At 38.5% G+C, this 12,738-nt stretch overlaps 1 protein-coding gene across 6 annotated transcripts in view; it reads right to left on the reverse strand.

Moving 5' to 3' along the window:
* Positions 1-6: 6 nt before the first annotated feature.
* The window catches only part of LOC108749455, a 32,710-nt gene continuing 19,978 nt past the window's right edge, over positions 7-12,738 (reverse strand). For all 6 annotated transcript variants that reach the window (XM_018488189.1, XM_018488188.1, XM_018488186.1 and 3 more), the window contains 7 exons: positions 6,217-6,562; positions 5,423-5,531; positions 5,140-5,300; positions 4,898-5,054; positions 4,266-4,774; positions 3,689-4,016; positions 7-3,547 (listed from right to left, as the gene is read on the reverse strand). In XM_018488189.1, the coding sequence (XP_018343691.1) occupies positions 2,853-3,547; positions 3,689-4,016; positions 4,266-4,774; positions 4,898-5,054; positions 5,140-5,300; positions 5,423-5,531; positions 6,217-6,562 (2,305 nt within the window). In that variant the 3' untranslated portion in view covers positions 7-2,852. The remainder of the gene's footprint in view (positions 3,548-3,688; positions 4,017-4,265; positions 4,775-4,897; positions 5,055-5,139; positions 5,301-5,422; positions 5,532-6,216; positions 6,563-12,738) is intronic.

The following is a 12,738-nucleotide window of genomic DNA, read 5'->3' on the forward strand; positions in this document are numbered from 1 at the left end:
GAGAGAGGGCGTCTCTTATTATTTATATTATTTCTAATAATTAAAATTCAAAAGCTAAAGACGTCGACTGGTGTATAATTATGATTTCTGTCAAGATTTCGAGCATGTCTTGTGTATTATTGTTTAATTCTCATTGCGCGGGAAAGTTTTACTTAATAAAATTTACATTATTTATAAATTTTATTAAATAAAAATTTAATGTGTGCTTTAATTCTCAGGAGAAGGGAGTATTTTCACAAGGACTGTGGAGGAATTCACAAAGTATAGTCTCTATACGATGAACGTTATCTTTTCTCAACGATCTACATACGATATCAATAGCGAAGTAAATGCGAAAGATCGATCTCTTTGAGATAGGCTTAAACACTAATCAATAATGATGACAATAATTATCTCTTATATTTTCGTGAGTGGTGTGCGAGCTCCTCTATTTATGTGAACCGATTATAGTCTTCGTTTCTTTTCTATCCCCCCCCTCCCCCCTCCCCTCCCTCTTCCCATCCCCCAGAAATTCTCTCCCTTAACTCTTTCAGGGGCTGAGAAAGTCAGCGTATTTTGTGCAGGATCTCCGAAAGAGAGAAGCAGTACTAGAGCGAAACTTAGGCACTGTAGTTCACAAATTAAACCACATCGCACCAACATAGAAACGCACAAATGTCGTGGCACCTAATACACTATACTGTGACTTATACGTGAAGTACACAAGCTGCACCGTCGCCCCTCAAAGAATTAAGCCATTCACAATGGAAATCTTTGACATGTTTAAACATCGTACCGTCTGTCAGAATAATTAGCTGAAAGGACAAATACGTACGAATCGCTTTTCGACGAAAATAAGCCTTTTTAAACGCAAAAGTCATCATTGACTTCCTTCGCGCTGCTCTTACGTTCACCATTTTAGTCAGGCAATCTGCATCATAGAGCGTAACTTCCGCTTACGTTCGTGAAAGCTTTTCGAGTATATGCCATTCATTCAGAGTACCCGGCGTGTATGAAACAAAATACTCTCTATACACTATCGCTCGTGTTGGCTCGAAACACGGGTCTCCTTCCTCATTGACTCCTCGTACAACGTCGTTCTTTAAACGTGCGCCCCTCCGTGTGCCAACTGCTCGCGATGAAGATACGACAAAGGTACACGATATCGGTCGGCGTGTTCATTCAAAGTGAACGAATATTCAAAAAGTGTCGATAAAGGGATTCGTAAAATTTCAAAAACAATTTTGTACTCTGCGGCACGCAACGGGAAACGACGATGGAGATCTTGCGTTTGCAAATGTCCCTTTTGAAGAGACGGGTCTCTCGTTAATTGCGCGCTCTTGAATGCGAGGAAGCACTCGCGATTTGAACGAAAGCGTTTCGAGAACAAGAGGATCTTTCGCGAGAACTGAAACGTCGCTCGATTTGCTTTCGTTAAGCAAATAACGCCGCGAAATTATACACTGTTCTTCGTCGAGCCTCTTTTCAAAATTTCTGCAGTTAAACTTCGACCGCGAAAAATGCAACCACGACGATTTCGCTCGTTTCTTGCTCGTTGACTTGCTGTCATTATGTCACACGTCGTGTGCATTGATAAACAAATCTAAGAGCTCCGCTCACACTACCTTTTACGATCGTGAAATTAGTTCAATAAAAAATACGGAAAGGCGAAGCCGTTCGCTTCGACGGTCAGCTAATTTGATACGACGAATTCTGATACCAAAATTAATTAACGCCTCGTAAGATATACGGTATATCGGAGAGCGTAAAACAAACACGATAAACTTAGAGGCTAATCTCATCCGCTAAATATCGATGACTTATAAAAATATTTAAGTATTTACTTAAAGATACGTTAACGTACGAATAGAAGGTGATTCGCCGCCAACGCCGACACAAGTTTTCACAAAAGTATATCACAGCGATCCGACATATCCGTAATGAATGAAATAAGAAAAATTTCGGGAAATATATCGAACAATTTAAATCCCCGCGAGTGAACCGAATTGTCTACAATGCTCTTGATAATGCACAATGGGGCGAGGGTACATATACGGTACATATAACGTTATACATATAAAAGTAGAAAATTTAGTGGCAGTATATAGAGATCGTGTAAGGTGAGAAACGCGGTGAAGGGAAATGCGTATGCGCTAACATTTTTGTTGTTTTCTGCTTCGTTTACGCCGAGATCGGCGAAAGCCTGTCCGATTGACAAGATATTCGTCAATCGTCCAGATGTCATTAATCCGTCCTTCTCCCTGTTGTCTCTATTGATCAATGCTAACAACGTAAAAAACCAAAAAGAACAGAAGAAATACAACATACACAAAACAGGAGACAAAAAAACAGTTTTGCGATTCGGCACGATCATATTTAGCTCCACTTTACGCGAAAGCTCCTCTTCGAGGATGTTAGATCGACCTTGATTGTATCACTGAAGTGCCTCTTCAGATGTCGATAAAGGGTTTCTCAACGAGATATATCTTCAACTTCCAACTTGAATTCTTGGAACTGTTTAACAATTATCAACGACTTGGATATCATCCGAAGACTTCTTCGTGCAACAAGCGTGTCAGACACGCTCTATATGTTCGTTTATTCCGGCTGATCCGTCATTTTGCAATTTTTCCGTCCGTCGACCTTCCCAATCGATCTTCCACTCTTTCTCTCTCTCTCTCTCTCTCTCTCTCTCTCTCTCTCTCTCGCTCTCTCGCTCTCTCTCTCTCTCCTCAAAAAAACCTTTTTTTTCGAGACCTGAAATCGATGTACGTGATCGAAGTCGTCGAGCATCCTGACCTGCTTGTGCTCACTCTTTCGTTCCAACCGACGATCACTCCGGACGATTGACTATGACGGGACTCCCCGCTCGTCTACTCCAGACGCGCCTTGTAGCTAGTCTTCCAGATCTCGGCCAGCGTCACGGCACTGTGGAACCTGTGGAAGATGCACAGTGGCAAGGTGACCCTCTGCACGATAGCCCAAGCGAGGAATCCGTAGAAATCAAGCTGCACCGGATTGGCGATAACCTTCTGGGTCTCGAAAGTGTAGATCACCCACATGGTCACGTTGCAAATCAGCAGGAAAGTAACCACCTGTCTGCCGGGCTTGCTGCGATCGTGCTCCGGCAGGTGAACTCGCCTGCGCGACACATCAGCGATGAAGAGCATCTGAAGGACCACCTGGGCGACCGATAGCAATCCCGTCACCATCACCAGTAGATTCGGCTCGTGCGTGAAGGCCGCCAGGGAACCAGCGATCACACTAAAGACGGCGTAGACGAAGAGACCGAAAGCGGAGACGCGCAGGAGGATGTCATTGAGGTCGCTTTGCTCCTCGGCCTTGAACTTGAGGCTCTGCACGCGAATGAAGCCGATAATTATGGCGATGATCGATAACGCCATTAAGACGCAGTGAGACACATCAGCGAGATAAATCGCGAGCAATCCGAACTCCGGGTGATGGATCAGCACGAAGAACAGTATCAGGCATATCAGGGAACCAACCAGAAGAAGCAGACCGAAGAAGAGACCTTTGCTTGCTCCAACGCAGTCGACTCTAGTGTGACCTGATAATATCTTTTATGACAACTCGATTCTCGAACAAATAGAAAATTATACTCTTATCTCTAACAAGATGCAGAAAAATTTCATCTGGTATATTCTGATATGGAGATAGAAAAAAAATTATGATACGAAAAGAAAATTACCTGCATGAGCAAGAGCGACAGCTCTTCGCGATAACATAGCCTCCAAACGACGTTCGAGATCAGCCTCTGCCAGATGAGGCCAACGCGGATGTCGGCCGATATGCTTCCACATGACATAGATCACTGCTGCCCCGATCAAACTGTACTCGATTATAAATGGAAATAGATATGGCGCCGCGTCCTGGACGATGGTTCCCATGATATTGACGCGTCCGCATGAATTGGACACTGTGCCATCCTCCGTTAGGGCTTCCGCGTAGATACCTAAATTCGGACTCCAGTAATCACTGCTATTTGTCAAATTACTCACATCAAAGATCTGCGGTACCTGAAAACGAGAGGAAGAAAGACTTCAATCTTAAATCTCAGCGCTCGCGCTGCCTTAATAATATCGGTTGTGTTCAAATCAATCGAAGCAGCTGGCCTACTCGTCGAGCGGTTGAATGTGATTGATTGGAGATCCATAAGTAATAGTCAATTATGTTCAACCGCTGAACGAATATAGGCTAGCTAGTTGACTTTGTCAACTTGAACTCGCCCATTTATTCATAGCGATGTAATGAAATATAGTTCATACTTGGTTGTCTATGTCGCTCTGTGGCGCGGTGTTCAGTAGTTCTATCATCTGCGACCATAGCGTGGTAGTGGACGGCGTGGTAGTTGTAGTAGTGCTGGTGCTCGTTGTAGTCGGGATAGTGGTGATCCTCTCGGTGGTAGTGGTAGTGGTGGTGGTGCTTGTGGTCGATGGTGTGAACGTGGTCAAAAGAGTGGATAAAGTTGTCGCCGTGGTGGTCGTCAGATTAGGCAACGCGAAGGTAGTGGTCGATGGGGTCGTTGTCGACGGGGTTGTCCAAGTGGTGGTCGAGGTGGATGTTGGAGACGGCGAAGTGAATGCGTCCGCGATCGATCTAGCTGTCGTTGTCATTACGCGACCCAGAGCAGTGCCGACTGTGACAACCGTGCTGGTGACGGTCGGCGCGACGGTCGTTGACCTCGTAAGAGGAGCCTCTCGCAATTGCGCCATGTCGCGCGGCTCGGTTCCCAATATAGCCCCTGCGTTTCGCATCGAGTGCATTTTAATGCTCTCTGCAAAACGTCAACACATCAGCGTATAATCGCCAGTACTACTAAACTAACTTGACGTACCACTGCTTCGATGGTTTAAAACGACGGTACTGATTAACTCTGTATGAAATGTAGATCGCTTACCGAGGATCCCCGCCTGAAACTGGCCTAGTTTTTTGTGATACTGAGTGATCTCCTTGAGACTCTCCAGAACCAGCGTGCGTATCCATACGCAAAGATTTGTCGCGACCACGTGCATCAGACCAAAGCGAGCGATGACTTTAAAGCGATGAATATTCAACTGCGAAGAGAATATCATAATGTGCATTTTTTAAGTTCTTTCGCGTCTTTCTCTATCAATTTGTTTTACAATTTCAAATACGTACTCGAGAGTTCATGAAGATAAAGTACATCTGCATAAAGGTGAAGATCATTTGTAACACCGGATTAACGCCTTGTAGAATTTGATAACAGGGTGATGTAGGTGGCACCTCGAAGAATGCACCGAATTCCAAACCGTTGTATACCATAGTACCAAGTCCAAACGCTACATAAATTACATTCAATCAACTTATTGTATTAATATATTATTTGCATCAATTATTTAATTGCAAGAATTGTTGTAAAAACAATTCGACGTTCGACGTTCACCGAAAATTGTGGACTTACCTATTGCACCAATTCTGAGGAAGAAGCTTCCATGGCTATGATCATTTTGCGAAGTCTTTCGTTTTCGCAAGACTCGCGTAGCAACGCCAGCTTCAACATCGGTTGTATCCTAAAAAAATGATGCTAATAAAATAATTAAAATATACCAGTTCAAAAAACATTGTCTCAGAAATTTAATTGATTTTACATTAGAAAATGTAAGGATTAAAGAATTAAATCATAAAAATAATTAAATATAAATTGTTATTGAAATTAATTGCGATTTGAAAAAGCGGCTGAATTATATTTTTTGTCAGGCTTAAAAAATTAGACAAAGATGTCTGAAGTAAAGAACAGTTATTAAACATACACGTTGAGAGCATCTGCGTAACTTATTGTTATATCACGCTAATTGAAATACATTTCATGGATAACGTTGTAACCGTGAAAAACTTGCTCAAAATTAGTAATCTGTTGTAACATAATTTGCCATATAATTTATGCAGAGTCCTTTAATGACATATAAAATATTAACTACATAATCAAAAATGCGTTAATTAGCAATATAATACATTATAGAACCGTATATGTGTGTATGTGTAATAATACAAACTATAGAAATCAAAGCCTTAAACGGTCTAACTGGAATAATATCAAGAGTTAAATTGCTAGTCAAGTTACTGCGATAGTTTTGATTTATATATTTTGTGTTAATTAGCTGCATGTATTTTTCTATATAACATGTTTTTATATTAAATTTAATTCTTCGTGAAAGATTAGAGATTTCTTGCGAAAAGGTAATATTTTTAAAGAACCTGAGTAGTCGCTTCTTTTTTCTTTTTATCCTGCTTCTGATCCTTTTCTTTCTTATCCTTTTTCTTATTCTTGTCCTTAGGTTCCTTAGGGGCCCAGCCAGTTTTCGGTGGTCTTGGAGGCGGTGGTGGCGTATCGCTTCCTCTCGCGCAACAAGCGCTCTCTTGAAGGAGGAAGCAGAAGACGTACAACAGGAACAGGATACTCATGCCGTAAAGGTATGTGAAGAATCCCTCGTAATAGTACAACGGCAGTTTGTGTGTCACTACCTCGCTTATCACGTAAGCAATGCACACGACTACGAGTAGCTTTGAATAGATGAAGCTCATGATGATGAAGAGCGACGTTCTGAAATCAGAAACGGTACGAGCGTAATAATACGAAATATGACACCTGACAGATGATAGTCGATCTATATTGCAAGAATCAGTTACATCGACAGATAAAAACTTCATCAGATTATCTTGTCGTATCAAATATGTCATGTTCGAATAATGATCTTACCCTTTTCTTTTAACAATTTGCACTCGGCTACCCCGTCGTGGCAGAGTGTCCTTTCTGCCTGAGTTTTTATCGATGAAAGGTACAACTTCGACTTCCATGATGACTTTTATTTAAAAAATAAATTCTGAGATAATTTTTTTAATTAAAAATGTTATCTTCTTCTTTTAAATGAACGCTTATGTAGTTAACCTCACACGAAATCTTTTAGTATTGCACAATCATTGTTTAGATAAATGTTTTGCGTTAATTGGTATTGTTTTTAACTAGTTAGTTATTATTAATTTAATTGTTATTAGCTATTTATTATCGCTGCTTTACACGCCATTTGCATCGTGCCCTACTTTGATAAATAACGAACGCCGATTGTTGTACTCGTTGATCGTGCAAGTCGATTCGCACGAACGTCCTATTTCTGTTTGCGTCTTTCAATCATAATGACATTCGGGCTCATTGAATTTTTATTGTTTTTACCAAATATAACCGCCGTGTCCCGAATATTCTATTCAACCTATACACGTATTACAGCTTATTTTTTAATAATCGGAAAGGTAATAACAAGACTGTCAATCGAACAGTCGAACAACCGAGCAATCGATTAACTGTTATGACTACTTATTTATCTATTTGGCAATCAAAATTTTTTTAAATTACACAATCTATACTTGGTAAAGAATACACTGAAGAATGACACACAAGCTTATTCGGCGATACACCGTTCACCATTCATTAATCGAAAATAATACGATTAAATTGACATTTGTGGAACACAGAATCTGAACACTCAACGGTATTTCAAAAATTAGTATAATAGTTTGTTAACTTCGGTCAAGCACTGTTTGATCTTGGTACGAACTTGATTCGAGTGGCACGACTAATCGAAACGCAACGAATCGTCGCAATCGACGCGGTCGATCTTCAATAACAGTTGACCTGGTGCATTCGCTTTTAATCGACGAGCATGACTGCCGCTCGAACATCTCGGACGTACTTATCCGCGCTTCTCATCCTCGTTACGCTCTTTTTCTCACTCAAAGGTTAGGCGGCGCAATCGATAGTCTATATATAATGCCGGTCGCAAACTCGGTACGATCTCGCCGGGAATCAATCGCGCGGGAAATGAGGCTTTTCCATGGGGAAACGGGGCCGCGCAGCGCTCACGCAGGAGGGGCCGCATCGCTCCGCTTTGCCTCGCTCCGCTCCGCTCCGCTCCACTCCGCTCCGCTTCGCTCCGCGCAATGCAATGACGCCCGCGCGCCGCGCGACGACACGTATGTATGCGATGCGTCTACAACAACGTTGAGAAGGGCTTAACCGCCCTTTGTCACCATGGCATTTCATGGGTTGGGGTGTAGACTTTATTGTGCCCCACACGAGCCTGTACACTCGCGTCAGGGATTTTTTTCTCCCCGGATGCACGTTAGAGCAGAGGCGGTGATATTTTCCGTCTTACGAGAGCGTGAATCGCAGTTTTTATTTAAAGCAGTCGCTTCTGTCATAATTTATTACATAAAGGGTAACAAGAAGTCACGGAGGGGAGGACATTCATGTGATCGCATGCTTCTAGCGACCGAGTTAGAGAGCTTTATTCAGCGAAAACATAGCTCGTTGCTTTTTATTTTTTAACATTGCGTATTTTTATAATTAAATTCTAACAAGGGAATCTCGCGGAGTGTCAAATTCTCATTTTAACCCTTGACTATAGATCGTTTGAGTCTACAGCAAAAATTTTTGGACAATTGTACAGTCTGTACGATTAGTAATACGAGTTTCTAAATTGTAGATGAAAAAAATCGATGAAATATAAAGGGGAGGTTCACTTGCACCCTGTACTTTAAACAGAACGCTTTAGAATTTATGTGTAATTTTCGTAGCTATAATTGAAGGTTAATGAAACTTTGCAATACATATATAGATTACATAAATAGAATTTTGAAAATATTTATTTGGTGCGGAAAAAAGGTTTTAAAGATTGAAATCACCCTTTATAGGTCTTTTTTTGTTATATTTAAAACATTATTCAATATAAATGTTTTATGCAAAAGATATTAGTAAAGAATGGTTTTACCCTTTAAATTCATTTTTTCACATCATCTGATATTTTCTAAATTCATCTATTAACCTATATGTATATAAAATTTTATTAACTCTCCAGCCTAAGTTTTTTACAGTTTTAGGCTTTCAAAAAATGTGAAAAAATTTTAAGTTTTTTTTCAACATCTATATTATATTATCGAATAAATATTATAATATAAGATATGAGAAAAAGAAACTGGACTTTATTTTGGAGAAAAATTTGAGAAATTTCGCTTGTGCCAAAAAAAGACTCGGATTTCAGACGGAAGATTAAAGTTAGAATCTAACATTTCGCGAGTTTGTTCCTTGTAAATTAAAATTCTTTTAAAACAATTCTATTAAAAGAAAATTTATTACATATCGATCAAAGCATCGAAATAATTATATTATATATAGTTATTGTATATCTAGTTTACGTAATTTATTTGTTACGTCGACATTTTAGTCGAGTAAGCGCGTTAATTACAGTGCGCGAATTTAGTTCCTCGATATTAATTAGATGAGGAATCGTGTAACTAACCGTTCCTAATTGGATTGATCAGGCAGACTTCGCGGCTATTGTTCGCCGCAACTAGGCTGGTAGATAGAATGCCTCAATGACAATAGATGAGTTTCTCGCCTTGGATACCGTTCGATATCAAGGTCTATTCGCTTCATTAGGGAACTCTTGATATTGAATCATCGAATACGTCATCTCCACAAGTTTGAAAAAATATTACACTGGGATGGCCATATTTTCTTAATATTGAAGCAGAACGAGAAAGATTATATCGATTCTTTGTTTCTCACAGCTTGAGTCTTGTGACTACGGATTTTATGCAATTGAGGACAAGTTAGCTAATTACGCTCTCTCTAAAACTAAAAATGGCAGTAACATTGAAGAAAAGTATCTCGCAATCTTTTTTGCTTTACGAGAAAGAAGCAGTGTTGCAGCCAGCCTTTTTCCAGTTGCGAACAAGGAGCGAACGAGAAAATGGATACAGCGCGAACGTGGAACGGTCCAGACTGACTGGTCGATATCTCGAAGTACCTACTTTCGGTGCCGGTGCTCCTCCCTGTTTCCTCGCCCTCTTATGGGCTTAACCTCACCTCACCTCAATCCCTTTCAAGGCTCAATCCTTTCTCAAATCCTTTCAAGCATTTCACGGCATTACTTTCCGAGAATCACACCGTTCGAGTATTCGTATTGGGCGTGTTAGAAATCGCGATTTAAGTCAAGAATCAATTACGCCGCATATTGTACGTAATAGTATAAAATTATGGATTGAGAATTACATAAGCGTTAGATAAATTGTATATAGAAAACCGGTATTTACATCTCTAATCGATAAATTCTTGTATCTGTTCCACAAAAGGCCGTGTCTCTTCAAACATCTACTTCCGGCCTATTTACTCTGCCTGTCAACACAAGAGAAGCCAACTATGATAATTTTATGATTGGCGATATAATCGTTTATATAAGAGTTATCATCGATTCTCTTTGATTACTATAGGGGCTCTTTTACCGATTGATTTCTTTTTGCACCGAGAGAGCGATAGAATTTTTGACAATTGTAACAATTTAAATAAATTTCTTAGCTTGCGCGAATCAATCGTATTTTAAATTCCGTATTCCATTATATGTGAACAGAAACCGTTCAACACCTTCCATGAATTTCCGTAAAGTCACTACGGCACAATTTCGCGACACTACAATGTCAAAACACAATTTTGCAAAATTGTTACGTATCACTGCATCTCGATATATAAATCGCGTCTGTATTTCACAACACAAATGGAAATTTCAATTTCCGTGTTAATTAAATTTAGGATGAATTGTGCTCGCGTGAGATTTGTGGCGGCACTGTTTTGTGGCGGGCGCAACGCGTAGACTGCCGGTGGCATCGGCTTGAGACCACGTTAATGCAATTGCGACTGCGGCTGTGTAATCCGAGATCCACCTATTGCTTCGTCGCGAATTGCATATGGCTACACTTGCCGTCAAATCAATATTAGTTCAATTGAAAAGTAGCGCGCGAACTGTCCGATTTATCCGCGGCTCTATATAGTTTTTGTGTCAACACGTCTCTCTCTCTGTGAAATCTTTTACCCATACATATGCATGTACACAAACACATATAAATACAGATACAGACACATATTTTCCTTCTTAGTAGGCGTTTAAAACAGTACATAGAAAGAACAGTTTCACTGAAGTCAATCTAAAAGTTTAGCTGGATACAGATCCAAAAGTAATTTTATTGGATTATCAAAATAATTATGTAGGACATTCAAATTAATTACAAGAATGTCAAAACTTTTTCCAGCACTGCTTATCATGCTTGGAGTTTCTCACATAATTAATTTGACAGACCAACAAAATTATTTGCAAATTTGTATCTACCTACGAATTTTTAAATACTTCAGTGAAATCGTTTTTTTCATATAGGTTCTTTTCATATCTTTAATACATACGAAAAAACATGAGAAAATAATAAAGAACGCAATGCGTTTTAGATAAAACGTGATTTAGTAATTACATTTTTATAATTCATAGGATTTAAATCGTAAAAATAGAATTTTTTTTTTTAATTGAATATTTTAATCAATATTTTTCAGAAGAATAATTGCCATTTATTGGCTACATTATTTATTGGCACGTCGTACATAGGTAGACGAGCGATGCGTATCTAGCTGCATACGGGTTAATGAACTACGTCGTAAATAGAAATGCAAACCAAACTAGACTCTATCTCGTTTCCATTTCGGGACCTCTGTTACTATACCTATTTTCTAACAAGCCGGATGTGTTCTTTCCAAAAATAACATGGCCAACACTTTTTATCCTTCTACGAATAATAAGATTAATTCAAGCAAATTTAATATAAGTTATTTGAATATACAAAAACAATAAAAATTTTATTGTAATACAATTGCCTCGAAAGATTACTTTCATGAATTTTAATGTATAAAATATCTCATCGCACGTATTTTATTTAAAGTATATTTACAGTATTAAAATACCGTGCCATTCTGCGTAGACGATCAATCAATTTTCTTTATCGTGCATATTTTTATAGTTGATATTTATATCCTTCATTTCACTCTCTATTCTTATTTTATTCGCGTAGCGAATCACGTTCATTTTGTGGATATTTAACAGCTTGTTGTCTTTCATGCTTCGGAAATCAACGTTTTTGTACAGATTGATATATTGATATTTCTCTATTTGTAAAGTTATGAAGCTTTCATACGCACATAAGTAGCCGGAAATTAATATCGCATCACGAAATAGCTTGTTTTCGAAAATTGTAGATATCATGTTTAAGCATCTATTAGAAACAACAGGAAAATTTCTTCGTATTGTATAAATGCATTAATTTCTTTGCAAACATTAATTGTAATAATTATATAAAAAATTATGTGTTTATTAATTAGAAATTACGCGGAAAGAACGATTTTGTTAAAGAATTTAAAATTTTGCTGCATACAGATCTAAAAATAATTTTGTTGGACATCCAAATAATTGCATTAAAAATTAAAAAATGATGAGCAATGCTGCAAAAAATTTTAATATTAAAATTTTGATTCTAATAATCAGTTTGAGTTTTTAACAAAATTTATCTGATGGGGTCCAACAAAATTATTTTCAAATCTGTCCAGTAAAAATCTTTGCAAATCTTTTATTAAAATTGTTCTTTTTGTGTAGTAATTCTTAAGTTTTGACACGTCGTTGTAAGGCGCGAAACAAAAATTTGGGTCTATGTTAGTTTATATTTTATTCAAAATAAACAAAATAAATGGTGAAAAAGAGTCGTCGCATAATGCGCCATTTATTTTGTTTATTTTGTTTATACATAAAGAGTCTTTACATCGCTGTTATTTATATTTTGAATAAATTGGCTTTTATTATGCTTTGGTTGATTAGAATCAGTGTTGTACGTACTATAAGTCACGCCAGACTATAA

This window comes from Trachymyrmex septentrionalis, unplaced genomic scaffold (genome assembly GCF_001594115.1).
Source record: "Trachymyrmex septentrionalis isolate Tsep2-gDNA-1 unplaced genomic scaffold, Tsep1.0 scaffold29, whole genome shotgun sequence".
In the NCBI taxonomy this organism is placed as follows: domain Eukaryota; kingdom Metazoa; phylum Arthropoda; class Insecta; order Hymenoptera; family Formicidae; genus Trachymyrmex; species Trachymyrmex septentrionalis.